Source organism: Eumetopias jubatus, unplaced genomic scaffold (genome assembly GCF_037043125.1).
Source record: "Eumetopias jubatus isolate StellerSeaLion01/CBP00866 unplaced genomic scaffold, mEumJub1_p1.0 scaffold_1, whole genome shotgun sequence".
Lineage (NCBI taxonomy): Eukaryota > Metazoa > Chordata > Mammalia > Carnivora > Otariidae > Eumetopias > Eumetopias jubatus.
Genome location: NW_028274807.1, coordinates 78,499,210 through 78,520,639, shown reverse-complemented (window position 1 = coordinate 78,520,639; position 21,430 = coordinate 78,499,210). Strand labels below are relative to the sequence as shown.

General features: G+C 41.4%; 1 protein-coding gene across 2 annotated transcripts; it reads right to left on the bottom strand.

Annotated features, from left to right (window-relative positions):
- Positions 1–12,195: 12,195 nt before the first annotated feature.
- On the bottom strand, positions 12,196–13,396 carry SST (somatostatin). Of its 2 annotated transcripts, XM_088017594.1 has the most exons (3): positions 13,259–13,396; positions 13,036–13,050; positions 12,196–12,408 (listed from the first exon to the last, which is right to left on the bottom strand). In XM_088017594.1, exons 1-3 carry the CDS (start codon positions 13,394–13,396, stop codon positions 12,196–12,198), a joined length of 366 nt encoding a protein of 121 aa, XP_087873720.1. The 2 variants fall into 2 exon arrangements, with proteins under 2 accessions (XP_087873720.1, XP_027956928.1); XM_028101127.2 differs by lacking the exon at positions 13,036–13,050.
- Positions 13,397–21,430: the final 8,034 nt, after the last annotated feature.

Sequence of the window (21,430 nt, the reverse complement as noted above, 5' to 3'; positions counted from 1 at the left end):
CTGTTATTCCATCAAAAAAGTTGTAATCATGTTAGCTTCCTCCTTAATCCCCAACCACATTGACTAGGCTGCAATACTCTCTTCTGTCTTTCTCCTGAATTTCTTTCTATTTCATACCATTTTATCCATCCTCACTGCCTAGTCAAGGTTCTGATTGTCTCTTACCTAGACTATTTTCACTACCTCTAACTTGTCTTCTCTTCTTTCAGTTTATTCCTTACCAATTCGTCTTCTACATCACTGCCACACTTAACTACACCAAACACAGTTCTGATCATACTCTCAGAATGTGTAAAAGTCCCTCATCATCTAAAAAAAACACACAAAAAGGGTGAAACTCTTTCACAATGTTCTTCATGCCAACTCTCCAAGCTCCTTTATCTCCCCTTCTCCACTAATACACACACACACACACACACACACACACACACACACACAACTCCACACTATACCACTCTTTGGCACTACCAAAAATCTTTTTTTTTTAAGATTTTATTTATTTATTTGAGAGAATGAGTGAGCAGGACAGAGAAGAAGCCAGGGGAAAGGCAGAGGGAGAAGCAGACTCCCCATTGAGCAGGGAGCCAAAGGTGCAGGGCTCGATCCCAGGACCCTGTGATCATGACCTGAGCCGAAGGGGCAGGATTGAAAGTGAAAAACCAACTGGCTCAACCAACTGAGCCACCAGGTGCCCCACACTACCAAAATTCTTAACTCTCATTAGAGGTCTCAGATAGGCTTGTAGCAGACCCCTTTTGGATTCTCTTTGCAGTCTTCAAGCTGTTTTCTTTGATGATTTCACCCATAGTGGAGAGCCTTGGAAACCATCTTTGTACCACTTGATCTTCCCATTCTGGTCATGTTGATAGGGCTGGCATAGATTCTGAACCCAAGCTTGGCCAGGTTTTTATTCTCCACTAAGATTTTTAGAATTCAGATAGAGCGCTATAATTTATAGAGACCTACGGTTTGGCAGGTTCCTTTTCTGTTTTTGTTCAATCCCATTATGTGCTTGGCAGTAACCTGTCTTGGCACTGTGGGATGCCCATGGCGCCTGGTCAGACATTTCCATTCTTGTTTAAGCAAGATGAAATGAATTTCTTTTACTTGTACATTAAATGAGTCTAAGTCACTGATCAATGTGTTGAACATCAGCTTTTCCTCTGACTAAATCATCCTCCAACTCTTTTTGTCATATGAATTTTTACTCATCCTTGGGACCTAGCTCTTTTGCAAAGCCTTCAGTACTCTTATAGACAAATTTACGTACTCCTGCTTGTGAGCTGTCCCTGTATTCGCTATCACATTTAGTCATAACTATGTTTTTAAGATTGTTTTGCGCATAAGCTCACAATCTCCTGAGGGCAGGAACTATGTCGTATTCATAGGTATATCTCTGTCACTAGGGGAGAGCTTCACACATGGAAGACACTCACTACATTTATCTTTAATCAGTGAACCAATACTTACGAAAAGTGCTCTGTAAACTCTTAAGGTCTATGCCCCTATTAGATGGAAATTTCAAAAGACAGCTATTTTCTTCCTATATAAAACAAAGGCCTTCCTTTTAATCTAATCACTAGATGATCCCATAGGTCATCTCTCAGTCCTAAACTTCTGATTATTGCTTTGTCCTGAATGTTATATTCATCATAGATATTATCAAGTGAGCAACTTTGTGTAAAAATTAAGACAAACACAAGAGGAAGGAAAGGGACTGAAATAGCTAGCAATTTAGAGAAATAAAAGACTACATGTTAATTGATCAGCCTTCCAAACAGCTCTCTTTTATTTGAAGTAACTTTAAGGTTGACTTATCAAAAATATTTTGACAGCCTACTTCAACATTTAATTTTCATTTTAGATTTGCAGGGTATGGCAAAAACCTTTATTTTCACCCCTGAAAATGTTTCTTAGTTTCTGAAAGAAATTGAAAAATTCTCACATACCATCTCAAAACAGAACTCATTTACCCTCCATCCATCTTAGAGAAAGACTTGTCTCCCTGCATCAACCACTCCAGAAAAGTATGAACAAGCAGTAGCCTGAACTGTTCTTTGAGCCCCAAGGAAAATTCTAGATCAGAGTAATACATCTTGGAACTGATCCATCATTCTTGAAACACATTCTGCATTTTCCTGCCTCCGTGTTTTTGCTGTCTATCCCCTCAACTTGGAACAACACTCACGTGCCTCTGCTCCACCATCTATGAAAAGTTCAGCTCCTGTAATTAGTTCTATAGTTAACGTATGTCTGACTGATACCTATAAGTATTTTTGGAAAGATGGTGCAGTGAGTACGGGTAAAAAAATCAGGAGAACCAAGCTTTAATCCTGAGTGTAACATTGGATATGACACTTTTCCTCCTTAAACCTCACTTTTGTCATTTATAAAAAAAAATAAGGCCTCAGTGTTTGGGGTAATGTCTTCCCATGGTTTGGTGACAGTAATGGAACCAAAAAGCCACTGCAGATTACCTTTCATTTCAACCAACAGCTAATCAATGTAGGCAATGTACTATGAGGCAAAGTCCATTGAAAAAGAAAAAGGAATTGATTCGTTTATCCCTGTAGTTAAAATCCTTGTTTCCTAGACCTTTAGAATACTTTTTAAAAAACTAATGGTGTACTGTATGTTGGCTAGCTGAATACAAGAAAAAAAAGAATACTTAAAAAAAGGTTTTATTTATTTATTTGAGAGAGAAAGAGAGTGAGCGAGAAAGAGAGAGAGAGAGCGCATGCACAGGCAGTGGGGAGGGGGAGAGGGAGAGGGAGAAGCAGACTCGGCACTGAGCAGGGAGCCTGACCTGGGGCTTGATCCCAAGACTCTGGGATCATGACCTGAGCTGAAGGCAGACACTTAACTGACTGAGCCACCCAGGTGCCCCTTTAGAATACTTTCTTACTCTCAGAAAAGAAAAACAAAAAATAGACCACACTCAAGTTTGTGCAGGGATGGGTAAAAGAATTGGGGTACATGTCACATGCAAAAGGAAAAAAAGGGGGAGGAGGAAGAATTGAGGTGGCTAGGAGGGAGAAGTGAGTATGTAGGTATAGTGAGGGGACCAAAGCATGGGTTTCCTTGCAAAAATTTAGAGGCCTTTCTTTGAAGCAGTGATTAGACTTGCTCTCTCTAGCCCCATTAGACTTGCTCTGTCTAGTCCCTCAGGAGGCAGTAAGTCCTTCATCACTAGAGGAACTTAAACAGAGTATGGATGACTTGTGGATAGGTATATAGTAGAGCAAGTTCAAGTATTGAATGATCGGTTAGCACACAGCCTCTAGGACAAGTTCAAGTTCTGAAGGATGGATTAGCATATAGCCAGAGAATGGATTAGCACATAGCCAGAGCACATAGCCAGGCCAGAATCAGAAGGGCATTGGTGAATAACCAGGAGGTGGTCAGGATTGTTATAGTCATGAAATGCACCAGGTATAAGTTTACCAGACTCCCAAAGTGGGATAGCAGGTAAAACAGCCTTGGGCTATAATAGCCCCAGTAAGCAACCCAGACAGGTAAAGCCTTTGCTATTTAATCCCCTAGGTCAGTCTCTTGATTCATCTCCTTCCAGATAGAATATTAAATAGCATATTTCAGCTTTTTAAAAATAGTGTCTGATTTGTTCAGTTGTCTGTCTCCGCAGGACTACCTAAAGGGAAGGTACACTAATAGGAATCAAGGGAGTTTAAAACACCTGGTGAGGTGCAGAGTATTCTCTTTATAGACAATTTCCAAAGAAGCAATTTCAGTGCAGCCAAATCTTGATGGGGTGAATAAGGACAGAGAAGGCAATAAGTAGATGGAGACTTCATTATACATACAAATTTTTAAATGTAGCAGATTATAATGTAAAAGTTGCTCAGAAGCATGGAATTCTCATAGCTAAATGAAAGGGACTAGGAGACCAGCAGAATTATTTTGCTTTTAACTTTTTTCTTTGGCAAAGAGAGATCACCCAGTCTCATAGCACTGAGAAAGATCTAAAGACATTCACAGCTTCCCTCCCCTGCACAAATTTGAAAAAACCTAAATGTTTATCAAAGGGGAATGCATAAATAATTCTGATATATTTGTACAATGAAATAGTATGCAGAAGTTAAAATGACTGAAAAATACAAATGGTGAGATTCCAAATATATGTAAGCTATTATTACATATAGCTATATGTAAACATAAAGATGTTTAAAGCACAAAGCACATATTATTTATGATTGCCTACATAGATGGTAAAAATATAAAGCCATGGGCAGGAAGAGTAAACACTGAATTGATGATAGTGTTTACCTCTAAAAGGAGAGAGAGGAAAGAGAACATAACTGGGAAAGAAATAAAAAGGAACTTCAACTTTATTTGTGAATTTATTTGATAAAAATGTTGGAATGAAATTTTAAAATTAAAAAATTAAATATCACCTTCATCATGGTGACTTGCCTAATACATTCAAGCCCCTTTTTTCCTTATTGGTTCTCAAAATTTAGTGTGCATCAGAATCACCTGGAGGGCTTGTTAAAACAGATTTTTGGACCCACTCCCTAAATTTCTGACTCAGTATACCTGGGGTTGAGTCCAGGAGTTGCATTTCTGACAAGTTACCAGGTAATTCTAACGTTGTTGGTCCAGGGCCACATTTTGAGAACCAATGCCTCATCATATAGTCACTTACTAGTGAATATGCATTCAGACTTCAAAGTGCCTAAGGATGGAGATTTTAGCTTAATCTTTATAGCGTCCACCTAGCAAATAAACCATCAATAAATATTTGTAAACTGAAAGAACTCATCATTTAAAAAACTACGCACACACACACACACGCACACACACATTCTGCAGTATGATATCTACTCAACAGCATGCAAAATAAATAATACATTAATGGTAATAACTTGGCAATTTTAGAAAAGCAAATAAAATGTTACCTGGGATGGTAGACCCTCCCCTCAGGGAAGGCCTCAAGGTACAGCCAACAGTGTTCTCATCCCCAGCAGGTTGAACTCCTCAAGTCAAAGGACTTGAGGAGCTCCTAGGGAAGCCCAAAGTCAAGAGAGTGGACAAAAACAAGGACACTAGATCAGAACACTACAGTGATTTTGTCATGTAATATCCACTCGTTCACCCCCTACTTATGGTCTATTAGAAGAGCCAGAGGCTCTCTCCAGCAAGACTGAATGGGAAGCCTCACAAAGAACTCTGTGAAGCTCATGAAGGCTCTTCTCAGTAGGCCAGAGATGACAGTGAGAACTCTACCCATAAAACGCACTCCCTGAATCCAGTGGCTAGGATGAGATCCTGAGATGTAAGGGGCCAAGCGGTGGGGCTTTATCACCAGAGATGAGGTAGGTGTGCTTACTATAACAAGCAGCAGAGTGAGAGCAGAAATCAAGAAAATTTGATCGACAGAGGTCTTTAGCATTGTTTAATTGATCAGAGTGTCCCTAAGACTGAAATGGATGGGCAGCTTTACTTGATTCTTCAGAGGAGCTAGGCTTAATTTTAAGCTCTGTTATGTAAGTTATCTGTGGCTTTGGGCAAGTTACTCAAATACTTTGAACGTCAGTTTTTATATTTGTAAAAAACCAGAGGCATAAATTTTTGCCCTAATGCCTAGCTTATAATTGTAAAATGTGTGAATATTTAATAACATTTGTAGAACACTTTAATAAATTGGAAAATTATTAAACAAAGGTAAGCAACTCTCATCTTTATTACCAACAGTATTTGTAAAGAAGCGGGTATAGGCCTGTGACATAATGGGGTTTCAAGAAGACACAGTCTAGTAGAGTCTAACCTTTTTCCTCTCAGAACTTTTATTTTAATAGGGAAGCTAAAATAATCATAAATGCATAAATAGCTACAGATATATAAACAAAGACATAACCATGGAATCATATAAGTGTGCATGCCTGCACGCATGTGCGTGCACACACACACACACACACACACACACTGCTAACAATATGAGGTAGCACACATGTATATATAAGAAAGCTCTTGGTTAAAGTAAAGGAAAACCAAACTCCTTTTTAATAATTAAGAGAATTTATTAGATCATACATATGATAAGTAAAGTAAAATGTTGTTGTTTTTGTAATTGTTTGGGATTAGTTTCTTACTATACTTCGAAAAAGCCACCAACGACCCAGTGTCCTTACATCACTCCACTGTGCCTTCTGCAGCCCAGACCTTCAGACAACACTGCCAGTCTCAATGTGATTGACAAAGCTTTCACCCTTCTTTATCTACAATCAGCAAGAAAGAGATATCCCAATAGTGCCCAAAAGAGTCTTAAGGTTTACTGTGATTGACCATGTGCCCAGCCATGTGCCAATGTCTAGGGCCAGGGGATGGTATATACCAAATGACTTAATCCATTCTAGTATCAACATGGGTCTGGAAGTAGAGTTGATCTTGTCCAGCAATTTGGCTGAGAATGCCCAGGAGACAGTCCACCAAAATAGTTCAGGATGCTACTGTCAGGGAGGGAAGAGGTATCCGAGAAGGACTGGGAGGAGAAAGGAAGAGAAGGACAGAAACAGCAACATCAGGAATCTGCCCCCTGCAATGACAAACAGGTGATTCATAAATAATGTGTTTTGGTAAATCACATCAGAGGAAAAGCATGAGAGCCAGGAAGCTCCAGAAGATACTGTGAGGGTTACAGACCTTGAGTGGTCTTATGAGTACATCATGCTATTCCATGTATAATAACAAACAAAACTGATGATGACGAAGATGTTGTGGAGAAGTCTGGTAAAATCATTGCCTTCTGTCCTTGTTTTGGGGAGTGAGTGGGAGAATGTTGATGGACAACAAGGAAGGAAGAGCTATGTTCTAGTTTAAATTTGTAAATCTTGACTTTCTTAATGTGTTTTTGTAGTCAATAAATTTATGCCAGGGACAGCAATTCTAGGGTAGTTTAATGCATTCCTTCCTAAAGTGTGCCATCTGACCTTAATGTAGCATTGGAACTGAAAATGTACTTTTATATTTTTTATACAAGAAAGATATAATTAACCAGCAATTAACTGGGAACGCATTATCTTTCTTAACTACTTGAACTCTACTTTAAAAGCCTGAATTTCTTTGAAATATTGCTTATTTTAATAGAACTATTTCATATCTGGATAACAATTTCACCATCTTAATGGACCCGATTCTAGGGACGTGTGAAACATAGGGAAGAGAGTATTTACATGACCTAGAATATTTATCTGAGACCTTGAGAGCTGTATCAGCTTCAGTGGCATAAAAGCCTACTTAGCAAAAGTTGACCTCATTTGTACATTTCAATGAAATTTTTCAGGTCTGCAAATCCCAGCCTCAAGACCATTTTTCACAGGATATACATACAAGAATAGAGGCAGGAAGATATGGTCACTACCCAGTCATAAGTGAGGCAGATTCCATGGCCTATAGAATAAAGGCCAAGACTAATAGATTTGTAATTGCTTCAGGCGAAAAATGCCCAAGCCTGAGTTGTACTGAAACCTGTGTGTGAGGAATTGAACGGGAAGGGTGAATAAAGCTGAGATTATGAATTTCGTTTGTCTATTTATTCACTTAGCAAAACTACATCGATGATATTAAGACGTGTGAAAAGAAAGATTACAAACAGTTCCTTGGAAATAGTGCCCCTAATCAGGTCACAAAACCAAACCTCAACCCCAGAGCCTAAATCCATTTCTCCTCTGACAAAAACAAAGAAGTAATACTCATGTGTGTTATATACAGAAGAGCTAAATTAAGATGGTCTGGAGTGATCTGCTCTTAATTTGCCCAGCAAGTCACAATTTCCCTGTTACTCCCTTCTTTCCCCCAAGATACAGTGGGGAGAGCACTGGATTGGAAATCAGACAACCTGGTTCCAACTCCACCACACACCAGCTGGTGACATCTTTGGGCAAGTTACTTAAACTTTCTGATTCTCAGCCTCTTCATACATTAAAGAGTATTAACACTTTTAAAGCCAACTCATATCATGTTGCAAAAGTGTGTCTTAGATCATTATACCTATAATTTATTTATTCCATCTAGAATAAAAGCATTTAGACTTTCAAACCATAATTTAAAAACTAATAAGAAGAATAACTTAAAGAAAGAAAAGAGGGAGTTGCTGACACCTTTCTTCTTTCCCAGTACTCTATGTGAACTTCCATTATAGCATTTGGTCTTTTTTTTTTTTTTAAGATTTTATTTATTTGTTTGACAGAGAGAGACAGCAAGAGAGGGAACACAAGCAGGGGGAGCAGGAGAGGGAGAAGCAGGCTTCCCACGGAGCAGGGAGCCCAATACGGGGCTCGATCCCAGGACCCTGGGATCATGACCTGTGCTGAAGGCAGACGCTTAATGACTGAGCCACCCAGGTGCCCCAGCATTTGGTCATTTTTAGTGACTATGTCTTACCTACTAGACTCAGTTCCTGAAAGCAAGGACCTCATCATACAAATTCTTTCCCACTCTCCAGCAAGTTCTTGACACTGAGGCACATTCTAGGTAATGAAAAACTGTACTTCTGGGATCAAAGCACTCATTTTCACTCCTAAAGAATTTGGGGTGGTCACTGAGGTATTTGCTGCCTAATCTGGTAGGTGTGGCTCCTGACTTCTCTGAAGGCTACCTCTCCAGGCACAATTCCATCTCCTTGGTGTGAGTGAGAGTCCTGCCGTTTGCTGGGACAGACTTGGCATCTCCATTCCAAGACAGAATCATTGTTTGCTTCCTGTGTCTAATTAAGTGAAAGACTATCTCCTTTGAGTTTTCTTTCCTCTTAATCAATATCTTTAACTGTTTCTTCCTATGTCTTTCTATAATTATAGGAAGCTATTTTGTATCAATTGCCTTGTTCTCTCTCAGATGCAGACCTGCTGTGTAGTGGAAGGTGAAGAAATTTCAGGGACAAAATTAGCATTCACATCAGAAACACACCAATTATCTAGAAGTGCAGATTACTTAGGGGCAGTGTAGTAGAATAAGAGGTAAGAGAGGGAGAATTTAGGCTTTGCCCCATCTCTGGCCCATGTCTGCATCTTTGTTACTCCCTGGGTATCTTGGGTACATAGCTTCACCTCTCCTTATGTCAGCCTTCAATAAAACGAATAGTGAGGACCAGATGACCTTTGAGCCCTCTTCCATGTCTGAGATTTGGTATTAAAGGTATATTTTATGTCACTATAAAATAGAGTTATCTGTATATTGAGAATAATTTGAGCCAAGGCCAAGAAAATTGGTCCTGCATTAGGGTCAAAAATGAATCTTCATTATCTTGGAATAACAAATGTGAAAGAAGTGTTAGTCAATCTTATTCTCTGTAAATGTAAGCCCCATGGTAGGTTGATGGTAAAGCAGCCTTACTGGGGAACTTTGTAAGATGGTTAAAGAAAACTGAACTGATTGAAACTTCCAAAATGGGTGAGTCTGCTAATCACATGCTACCATGGCTAATAAAATCAAAACCACGTGCTGTATCTTTCCGGTGTTACACCAGCATCACATAGAATAGCCACTAATGTCACTTTCCCCTGCCAACTAAAGCATTAAGAAAGAATGTTGTCACCTAGTAAATAGAGATTTGTGTCACTTAAGACTACTCATGGACCATTTATTCTTTAATGAACACTGACAACCTACTATGTACAAAACACTCTATGAGATACTGAGTGAACTATACCTATGAATTAGACATACATCTACTCACTGGAACTTTACACACAAATATTTATTCTCTTATATACATTCATACAGCTATGATAAAGGGTAGGAAGAGAGAAATAAGCACAATGGAAGAGATGCAGATTAAGTACTCAGAGAAGGGAGCTATCCCAGTTGAGGGTATAAAGAAAGAATTTTATGAAGCAAGAAGAATATAAAATAAGTCTTGATGGTTGGGTTACATTTGGACCTGTGGAAATGACAAGACACAGCAAAGGCAAATAAAGAGGCACTAGGAAACATAGCACAGTGACAACAAAATTAGCATCACTAACATTCAATGCTTACCAGCTACTTACTATGTACTATGAACTTTCAATACATGGTCTTTTGGTTCCTCATAACTCTAAGGAATTGATTCCATTAGTATGCCTATTTTTAGATGGGGAAACTAAGGTCCAGAAAAGAAGAGTACCTTACTCAAGCCCTCCCATTATTAGAAGTAGCAGGTTGTTGAGGATTGCTGAAGTCTGTGGTTGTGGCAGGGAGGAAGGAAATTATAATCTAAATGGTTCATTGTGGCTAGATGATAAACAGGCTGGAATGTTAGACTCTTTCAGTGAAACAAACTTAGGAAGAATGCAAATGAACTAAATAGGAAGTAAAAAATAAAAGTTTCCATATATTTAAAAAAAGAGCTATGCCCTGTATATTAATTAAAATGTAAAAACTCAGTACCTCTCTGGCTCTTTTGTCAGTGTTGAAGCACAGAATGTCTGTCACATCCAGAAGGGATATGTCTCTCCTTCCCGGTACAACCCTCCACTTGTGAAGGTAGGAAAATTGAGGCTGAAAGATAATTAACCTTGATCAAATGCTCCATTCAATTTAGGCCTTAAATAAAGAATAAATGTATATGTGGGCTCATGATTGCATAATTCTTGCCAATTATTTTCATACTGCTATTGGGAATTGACAACTAAAGATGATACTAAAAAGTTAAGATCCCCAGGTACTCATACAATCTATGCACTGCAAAGAAAACAATTAAGTTGTGTTCTCTTCTGTGCTTTAATCATAATAATGTGATTCTATTACTTCACCGAGTTGATTGGTAACCAGATGTACATAAGGCATTTAACACAGAGAGATCCCCTAACTGGACACTCATTAATTCCCTCTTAAATGTCTTGTAAATAAAAGATGCACCAGAACCTCAAAGGGTCTTCTGTTTTCACAGAGATTAATGAAGTGGCTTGGATTTTCTCTTGTTTGATCAGCTGTTCAGGAATTAATTCTACTAAGCCACATTCATATTAAAATGTATATTATCTAACACAAATATTTTCTATAAAATATGAAGTCCCTTGTGGATGTTTGTATGCTGCCATCAGTAAGCTCACACTATGGGGATCTATATTGAGTTTATGTATTTATATTGGGTTTATTGTTCTACTGCAGCTATTCAGAAATACAGTCGATAGTTAAAACATACATCCCCAAAGGGACATCTATTTAGAGTCTCTGTGAGTTAAATTAGCAATGTTTTAATCTCTATCTTGAACGGTACCATTCAGTATGTCTTTATAATGTTAATAATAATAGCTAGCATGTATTGAGTGCTTTTATTACAGCTTGCATTTTTATTTGATGCTTTCTCTGATCAAATCAAAAGGCTTGAGATCTCTTCTTCAATTATTCTACAATTATGATATTGTGCTCCAATACATTTAATGTATAACATTCACTGAGTAAACCAACACACATGTTTTTTGCAACCCATACTACTCTACCTGGAAACTTAGAACAAAAGTAATATTTTCCCCTGAGAAAAAAATTTAAGAGCTTACTTTTAAAACATGGGCAGTCTTTTAGCCTTGTTCAGTTATAGAGAGGATTGTCAGTGGTGTTTCTGTAGATAAATATCCACAAATAAGAAGCAATTTTTAAAGACTCAGAACTTCATTTTCGCTATTTAAGCCAGCTTCTTTCCTTCGGTTTCTAAATGATTTTTTCCTTCCATTTTTCATATATTTTACATTTAGCCTGGCGGATGGTTGGACATTTCAGCCTGTTTACCCACTTACCCATAAATACTCATTTCAATATCTAATTTTAAGTGTATTTAATATGTAATTGATATTTGTGTCAGCCTTTCCCAATAATTACCATTGGATTAAGTTAGAATTCATAGAGTTGTTTGAAATTATTTCAGATTGAAATGACCCAAACTGTAAGTGTTTCCATTTAGGACAGAACCTTTATTACCACAGGGAATTTTAAATAGTATGTCTGTGAGATTTGGAGTGCCTATCTCAAGTAACTGGACTGAAATCACAACTGAAGCTAATCCCATATTATTGAACAAAAAGATACACAATGAGAGATCAAATTATTGTTTTTCATAATTTCACCATAATTTTATTTTTTATTTACAGTCTTCAGTTTCTAATGCAAGGGTCTTGCTGAGGATTGAGGGATTAGGGATGAGGGATGAGGTTTGGAGGAAAGGAATCAGAGGTCTTATATGGACAACCATAATTAATAAAGCTAACAGGATGTGAAAGTCTTCCAGAAGAAATTCTTGCAGCCAGCTTTGCGTTCTCTTGGTGCCATGGCAGGGTTTGAGTTAGCAGATCTCTGCAGTTCCAGCCTCATTTCATCCTGCTCAGCAGCCTGGGACAAATCTTCAGGTTCCAGGGCATCGTTCTCTGTCTGGTTGGGTTCAGACAGCAGCTCCGCCAAGAAGTACTTGGCCAGTTCCTGTAGAGGGTAGGAGGGGCAGAGAGAGGGAGGATGACGATGACGATGATGGAGAAAAAGAAATGAAAAAGCCTTTTTCCAAACTGGAAAGCAGATTCAGCTACACCCCAAACCCAATTTTCATGGCTGTGCACTTTTGTCACACTTAAAATCAGTTGAGGATATAAAAATAAGGGTAGTTGCTGTAATCATCAAGTTACACAGAGAGGCTTGAAAAACTCAAATGTTTCTGCAAGTTTCCTGCCTCTATAGATTTAACACACACATACACGCAAAAATAGTAGATTGTTAATACAGTTTTGCAAAGATAAAACCGTGCCAACAGTTTGTTTAATCCAGTTTCAACTTCCAGCTCATGAGCTACAAACTGGAATTGTTCTTACCGTTTTTGCTAAGTTAATTCTGGGGAACCAGACCTTTCACAGTCTTAAACATACTGTGCTCTGTCTGTAGAGTGCCCTTTAGCAGCATGGGAGGGAGGTACTGCTCAGGAAGATAGCCTTCAGAGGTCCACGCTTTCAGCACCTGGGCCAGCACCTCCGCGTTCAACACGGGGGAATGAATGCCTCATCCCTTAGTGCTCAGCTACCCGGGTCTTGGGATTTTCTTGAATGCCAAAGAACTTACCTGAACTGTGACCGACTGCGCTGATCAGAAAAAATAAAAGAGGTGAGAGGAGATTCTGGACTTTGAAAGTTTTCCTGAGAGCTTTGGGAGCGGAGGGACCCAGAAAAGCACCGAAAGTCTTCAGGAGTACCTCCTAAATCCACCCAAAGGGGTAATGTAAAGGCTAAGAGAAGATTGAGGGATTCGGGAGAGGGAAAAGAAGACGTCGGGGAAGTCTCCTTACCTGCTTCCCCGCGGCAGCAGCCAGGGACTTCTGCAGAAACTGACGGAGTCGGGGATCCGAGGGCGCGCCGGTGACACCGCCCAGAGCCAGGACGATGGACAGCGCGGCCAGCGCGCACTGGAGGCGGCAAGACAGCATCTCGGCGGCGCCGGGGAAGCCGAGCGAGAGGACGGTTGGTCAAACTCTAGGAGAGGATCCGCAGGCAGCAGCGATAGCTCTGAAACTCGCGACGCCTAAAGCGGCTTGTGTGCTCTCCACCGGCTCCCCGCTTTTTAAACTCTCTCTCTGACGTCAGACTAGGAGGCGCCCCCAGATCTCACCAGCGCTTTTACGCACCATTACCCTCGTGAAATCAATCACAAAAGTAAGAGGAGGCTACACAATCCAAAGTGGTTTACTTAAAAAAAAAAAATCATAATCCTGCACTGGCACAAGCCCACATGATTTTACACATACCACAGTATCTATACAATCTTTTATATTCGGTCACTGCTGTGCACACGCACATTCCATGATTTCACTCATACATATGCACATGCACACACTAAATTACACACACGCTCAAACAGCCTCGGAGGAGGCAAATGTTCCATCACACACCGCTGCAGACACTAAATGTACCCAGACAACTCAGTCTCTCATCATACTCAAACACTTTAAGAGGGCCAGACAAATGCAGAAGTATTTGTGTGTGAGAAGGGGGGATTCAGAATCATTCTTCTAGAAACAGATTTGAGACTGGAATGTGGATGTTAGGAGTGAATCGTTTCTTTCTCCATTATCTCTGTAAAAAAGTCTCGGGGATTAAGATGTGATGGATTCTAAAAGAATTTCACTTATCCCTACACTGGAGGAGAAAGTACCTTAGCCTCACCCTCCATCCCTCTTTCTCAGCAGCTGCAAGATTTCTGGTCTGCCTGCCTTTCTACTGTGACAAAATATACCAAATATTTAAAAAGCGAGACTGACTTCATTTTGGTGCCTAGAAACCTGGAGCTGGAAAGTGATCTCAGAAACCATCTATAAACCTCAGAGTTTGAGCTGCTGAGTCTAGTGATGGGTAGTGAAATGCTCTGGCCCATATATTGCATAGCTTCAGCTAGGGCAAGATCTCCACACTCCAAGACCAGGGTTCTTTTCACTGAACTCTAAGATATCTATCAGATCCCTGGCCAGTAGAAGCAGTTTTAGGTCAGGGACCCCCACTCTGGACATGCAAAAGTCCAAGAACCCCCTGAACATATGTGACCACTATTCTGTGTCTATGTGGGAAAAGAATCAACAGACTCTTGGTTAGATCCAGCACTCCCCTTCTCCCCACGCACATAAAAAGGAAGGTTAGGAAATGCTGTCCTAGAATTCTGGTTGTAGTCTGGTTGGATGTTTGGTATCCAGATCAGAGTTTCAACAGCTCTCCCCCCTAAAAAAATAATTTGTTATCAAAGAAGGACTAGCTAATGCCCTGGCATGGACAAGATGATCTCTGCAGGCTCTTCCAGGGCTGACATTGTATGTCCTTCAAGCTCATAAAAAGCTAAAAAGATATTCTGTGTCTCCAGAAACCAAGTGAATCAAAGAACTTGGCCAATCCTGTCACCAGCCATGCATCTTGTGCCTATTCTCAATACTTAGACCAAAACCACAATGTTGGAAGGCAGGAGGGTTTGGGAGGTGTCCTGAATGGCTTGGAGAATTGTCACCATTTCCTTTTGTGTCTATAAGCCAAGGCTATGAGAGAATGCACGGCAAGGAATGCTAAAGTTTCCAGGGTTTGGCAGGTCCAGACAAGGCTAACCACAACTGGGGCATTAAAAGTTCACTCACATGTGTTGGAATAGTTTGGGAGAGCAATAAATCTGAGGCAGAAGAACCCAACCTAGGAACTATATGTTATTTTCTCTACATATCCTGGAACCTCCTTGGCCCCTGACAGGGAACTCAGAACCTAGTTATATCAGCCCAATTGTCCACAGGCACCCCCCCCCCCATAATCTCACATCTTCTCTGGCCAAGACTTGGCCCTTGGCAGCCCCACCGAGTAGAGAAGGAGTTTTCCTCTAACAGCAGCTGGCACAGGAACAAACAGCAGCCCCACTCCCTTGCTCTGTGCTCTGGGATCTCTTCGACCTCCCCTCCCCAGATTCCTGCTCCTCTCCTCCCATGTCCTTAATCCTCTTCCTCTGTCCTTGCTCTTCATTCCTCTTTCTCCTTTTCCCTAACTTTTCTCTGAATTTCTCTCTCAAGATCTTTCTTATTCTATCTTTTTGTCTTCTCTCTACACCCCCTCTCTCACTCCTCTTTGCCCTCGTTTTCTGACTTCAGTCCGGTTTGGTCAGGCTCTTTCTCTCCTTCTCTGCACTTCCCTTCCCACTCAGCCTGGCTGATATCTACCCCAGCCTCTGCCACTAGCCTCTGCTTACCTTAGCTCCCCCCTTCTTGGCTGCTTCTCAGGAAAAATAGTCTAGCTATTTAAATACTTATTTGGGAATAGTGAGGTCTGGGTTGCTTCCTTCACACGCTCGCTGAAGTGCTGGGACAGTGGATGGATTGACTTCTGGGATTTGTTTTTATTTGGTTTTGTTTTATAATCCTTGCATTGTTAGCATCTAAGAACCACTGGAGAGGACAAGCCAGGAGGAGAGGGGACAGGAATTCTTCCTTAAAAGCCCCCATGGCCAAGCTTTGCATAAAGGTTGATTGAGCCCAAAGGTACTTCAAACCTCCCCAACCTAAGCCCTCAGCAGCCAACCCCCAGGGCTTCTCTCCCAAGTTCCAAAGGCTGGGAAGGGGAGAAGTTTGTGGTTGTACTAGGGAGCTATTTCAGACCTTGGTCACCAGGAATCACCTCCCCCCATCCTTATGCAGCCCTCTGTGGTTCACAAAGTACTTCCTCATCTGCACATTAGGGCATGCTAGCCCTATCTCCCAAAGAAGACAATTGAGGGCCTGAGAGCATAAGTGCCTTGCACAAAGGCACGCAGCCAGGAAGTGCCAAGGTCAGAGGGAGGGTGTTACTCCATGTTAGAACTTTTCACCCTCCTCCTATTCTTAGGATGCCAGAGATACCTGGCTGAGCAGCCTGCAACCAGGGTACAAGTGTCTATAGAGCGCATCCAGGCCTCTTTCATGTGATAGATACATGGAAACAATTTCCCACCACCCTGTGAAATGTACATTTGGGGGTGACTACCTGCCAATATGAGACACAGAAACCCATTTTAATGAGAAACGGTAAAATTGTGAGCAGATATAGATGCTCAACCTTAAGCAATGCAAGGAAGTAGAAAGTGCCTCTACAGGGAGTTGAGAGACCAGGGTTCCAGTTCTGGTTCTGCCATGATCCAGCTTCCTCTCTGGTCATTGCTTTCCTCATCTGCAAAATAAAAGGCTTGATAGGTAATTTTTGTGGTTCCTTCCAGCCTTAATAATCAAAGAGTTTAAGTTTGAGGAAATAAAGGGACAAACTAGACTGTATTGTAATATAAAAATGCTGTTTCTCAAAATGAGGACTGTATATAGAAAAAGAATCTGGCTTTTATGTAATATGAAGGAGGAGGCCAGTGCACTGAACATTTCACAGGCCTGTTAGAAAGAACATTGGCTCTTGAGTCTTGCTTCTGCTACTGACCTGCCCTCCCCACTCTGGACCTCAGTTTCTCCCTCTGTAAAATTGATTCACTCAAATTCTTTCTACAAATAAGTACTGAGAATCTGCACTTGAGTGGTCAATGATTTAGCAGTAAACTAGATAGACAAAGTCCTACTAAGGGAGACAAAATATAACCACATCAAATAATTAATTAATATGTGTCCAAATAGATAAGGATTAAAGCAAGATACAGAGTTGGCTAGGGAATACTCTTCTAAGGAGGAACTATTTAAACTATTTAAACAGATACCTGAATGAGGTGAAGGAGCTAGCCATGCAAATATCTGCAACAAGACATTTCCTTGTCAGGTGGAAGGACAGTCAGTGCAAAGGCCCTGAGGTAGAAGCATGCTTGGTACATTCAAATATCAGCAAAAAAGCCAGGGCACTAGAACAGAGTAGGTGAATCAGAGAGGGCTGGGAGATGAGGCCAGCAAGGCAGGCAGGAGCCAGATCATATAGAACCTCGAAGGCTGTGTTAAGGAAACCTTTCCTGGGGAGGGTGGGTTTGAGTAAGGGGTTGGCCTCATTTGATATTTTAAAAGTAATACCTTCTGCTGAGTGAAGAATTAATTGTAGGAGGGCAGGCATAGAAGCAGAGAGATAACTTAGGAGCCTAAGAACCATTTAAGAGAAAAGAGGAGTCAGAATGAAAGGGACACATTCCCCTTAGACAGCCGTGGCCCAACTGGTTGGCTTAGCATAAAGGCATTTCATTCCTCCCCAACCCAGGCCTCCTACAGCCAACACCCAGGGCCTGTCTCCTTGGAAGAGGAGGTGGTTTGTGCTTGTTATTGGAGACCTTATTCCCCAGACTAATTCAGGCAAGGGAAGATGGTGTTTGGGGTTAGAGTGGTAGCCATGAAGGAAATGGGGACTGATTAGGTTTGAAGGACATGCTGATGGTTTGTTTGGATATCAAGTTAAGGAAATGAGAAGAACCATTGGTAACCCCAAAAGATTGATCCAGACATTCTCTAAAATGCCTTCAAATTCCACAGATTCCTGAGAGTATAGGAAATAGATTTCCGACAAAGATTTCTGGACATTTTGCAAATGGAAAGCCATCTTATTTCCCAATTAGAAGAGGGTGAGAGGAGTGCCTGGGTGACTCAGTCAAGTAAGTGTCCAACTCTCGTGGTTTTGGCTCAGGTCGTGATCTCAGGGTTGCGAGATGAAGCCCTGCATTGGCTCTGCACTCAGTGCGGAGTCTGTTTGAGATTCTCTTCCTCTCCCTCTGCCCCTCCTGCTTATGTGCTCTCTCTCTCTCAAATAAATAAATAAATCTTAAAAAAAAGAGGGTGAGGATTTCAGGCAGTGGGAGAAGCAACATGGAATAGTGGAAAGAGCCCTGGCTTGGCTGTCTGAGGCCCTAGACCTAAGTCCTCAGTTTTCTCCTGCTTCAAATGGGCCTAATCATCTTTGCTTTTGCTAAAATAGGATTTAAGAACCAGATTAGACAATGTAAGGGAAAGTACTTGGTAACCCATAACACATGATAAAAAATAAAGGCCTGTTTTTGTTATTGTTACTCAGACCAACATAGCCAGTCCTAAGCCAAGGGGTGATATTAACGAGCCAGGCTTTGGGAGTTGAGTGTCCCTGCTGATGCTCTGACCTGATAAGAAAGGCAGGCCTGTTTCACACTGTGGACATGTGATTTGAAGGCCCAGGAAATCTCTTCCATAGAAATGCAGCACAGGGGCACTAGAATTCATTCATTAGAAAATAATCTCTTTGGGGCGCCTGGGTGGCTCAGTTGTTAAGTGTCTGCCTCCAGCTCAGGTCATGATCCCAGGGTCCTGGGATCAAGCCCCACATCGGGCTCCCTGCTCCACAGGAAGCCTGCTTCTCCCTCTCCCACTCCCCCTGCTTGTGTTCCCTCTCTTGCTGTGTCTCTCTCTGTCAAATAAATAAAATCTTTAAAAATAAAAGTCTCTTTTCTTTTGTATACTTGTCCTTGGAGACACAGACATTAAAACTCCATAGCTATTAACACTTTAGTGTGAATTCATTTATCGAATTGTCTTTTAGATTGACAGTTTGCTCAAGGTTTGACTTAAGTTGGGAGGAGACCGATTTGGAGTAAGCGACCCAGCCAATAGAGGGCAGACACGGTGGCTTGTGGTGTTGGGGATGGAGGCAGTCTACGGTGAGCATGTAGACTTCTTGCTGAAAGGTAGAGAACAGGAGAATTCCGTAGGGACCCTTCCTTCTATAGCAACCCTACTGCCATGGAGAATAAGAATAAAAACGTGCAATCCTCTAAGGGCTTCTCTTGGGCTGGATTTCAGCTGGAAGAGTACCAGCTCACACTTCTGCAGATGCTGATGGTAGAGGAGTCAGTCTTTCCTGCCAAATTGGCTTTTACCAACTTCTACAAAGCCTGGCTTAATGTGACTGCATTAGATAATGAAGGGTGAGAGGATTAATGAATGAAGCCTGTAAGGTTACCTTTTTCCATGAGGAGGAGTGGGTGGTGACATTTCAGACTGGTCTCTTGCAGAATTCTTCTATCTGGTTTTATCCTGTCACTTTCCAGCTCAAAATTTTTCAATGATTCCCCAGTGCCAAGCAGTTTAAACGCAAGCAGATTGGCCTGACAGTCATGTTTCCTCAGCCCCTGACTTTCCTGGTCAGTCTCACTCTGTGTCGCTCCCTGTATCCCAGCCCTCCTGGTACCCCCAGCCACCTGCTCATTCTGTACACACTCTGAAGTCTCTTGTACCCATTTATATGTGCATGAACCTCCCTCCACCTGGAACACATCTCTGTTAACATAAGACAGCTTATTCTAAGATGTTTACAAGAGTCGTTTAGAATCAATATGGACTTCTCCCGTGCCCTACTGGAGACTCTCACAGATCACTTTATATTTCCATTCCTTGGGAGTCCGTAAGAAGAGCAGAAACCTTGTATCAGCTGTGTTTGTATCCTCCTCGGAGGCCATAAAAATGTGAAGTAGAGTAGTCCCTAAAAAATAGGCGTGAAGATAAATTTCTCTCTCCTTATCTGTGAGGTCTCTATGGATTCTGTAGGTGGGATAAACATCATGAACCTCACATAATTGATGACTATTAGAAAATAGTCTCTTGGGGTGCCTAGGTGGCTCAGTTGGTTAAGTGGCTGCCTTTGGCTCAGGTGATGATCCCAGGGTCCTGGGATCGAGCCCTGCATCGGGGTCCCTGCTCAGCAGGGAGCCTGCTTCTCCCTCTCCCTCTGCCTGCTTCTCCCCCTTCTTGTGCTCTCCCTCTCTCTCTGTGTCAAATAAATAAATAAATAAATAAATAAATAAATAAATAAATAAATAAAATCTTTAAAAAAGGAAAAGAAAGTAGTCTCTTTTCTTTTGTATACTTTTGCATACTCCAACTCTAGACTGCTGATACTCTCAGGAATACATATCCATGGATCCCTTAGTCATCTCCAAGCTTCAGAAAGAGAAACCTTTAAACACTGCTCATATAATTGCTCCTATATGCTAAGAGTAAAGTGAAGGCATAATACAAAAATGTTAATATAGTCACTGCAAATTTAAGAGTTTTTACATCTCTTGAAAGGGCTAAGGAGGACACACCCATGACCACTGAAATAGACATCTGTCCATGGTACACCATAGGAGTGAATAACAATGCAAGCTCATGTCTGTGTAGTGTGTCACATTTGATGGCGTGTGTTAGTCTCAAGTAGACAAGGCAGCGGAGGGCCCAGGTTATACAGTGTGCAGCTGGGCTGATGTCACTACTCTTTCTGCCACTCCATTTCCTCTCCCACTAGAGTTAGGTAAGAAAATTTTGCCCCTAATTCTCCTCTTAATTTCCCTCATCATGGGTCCATCAGTCTTTCCAGAAGCCTCCCACTTATTGATCTATGATTTCTGTTCAGGGCCCCCAGTGAAGTGACATTGAACTGAGCTCTGCCCCACTGTGCCACCCAGAGAACATCTCTCAGTTCTCTTTACCTTTTTGCCCCCTAAAAACAGGGTGTTAAATCTGGGGTCTTCCATGCACCTTTCCCGTGCAGCCATCCGAGGAGCAGCTGGGTCTGAGAAGTGAGGCGAGAAGCCGGAGCCCTATCCCCTGAAATAGTGCAGAACAGATGGTGAAGCTCCTCTCCGGACTGATCCTAAGACCTGCCCTTTGAAGCGTGTGGTAGGGGCTATATAAACACAGAGATGCCCTGTGGAGGGAAAGTAGCCTTACAGCTGCTCCAATTTCCTCACACTCAAATTTACGAGTATTAGTCTAGACTGATGATTCTTAAGCCTGGCTTCACACCATCATTGCCTAGGAAACATTTTCAAAGCCTAGATGCTGGGGTCCCATCTGCAAAGATTCTGATGCACAGCCTATGTCTTTGAAGAGCTTAATTCCAGAAAAAGCTGGGGTCACAAACTGCTGCCCACCACTCTCCCTCTTTCCTCTCACTCTGTACCTTCGCCCTTTCTCTTCCTCCTGTGTTTTCTTCCTTTTCTCTCCTCCCCTCCTTGCTCTTGCCCCCGTCTACCTTCTTTCTCTCTCAAC

Bases quoted from the DNA above. Each gene is read 5' to 3' on its own strand.
- SST (XM_088017594.1), bottom strand. From the start codon at position 13,396: ATGCTGTCTTGCCGCCTCCAGTGCGCGCTGGCCGCGCTGTCCATCGTC.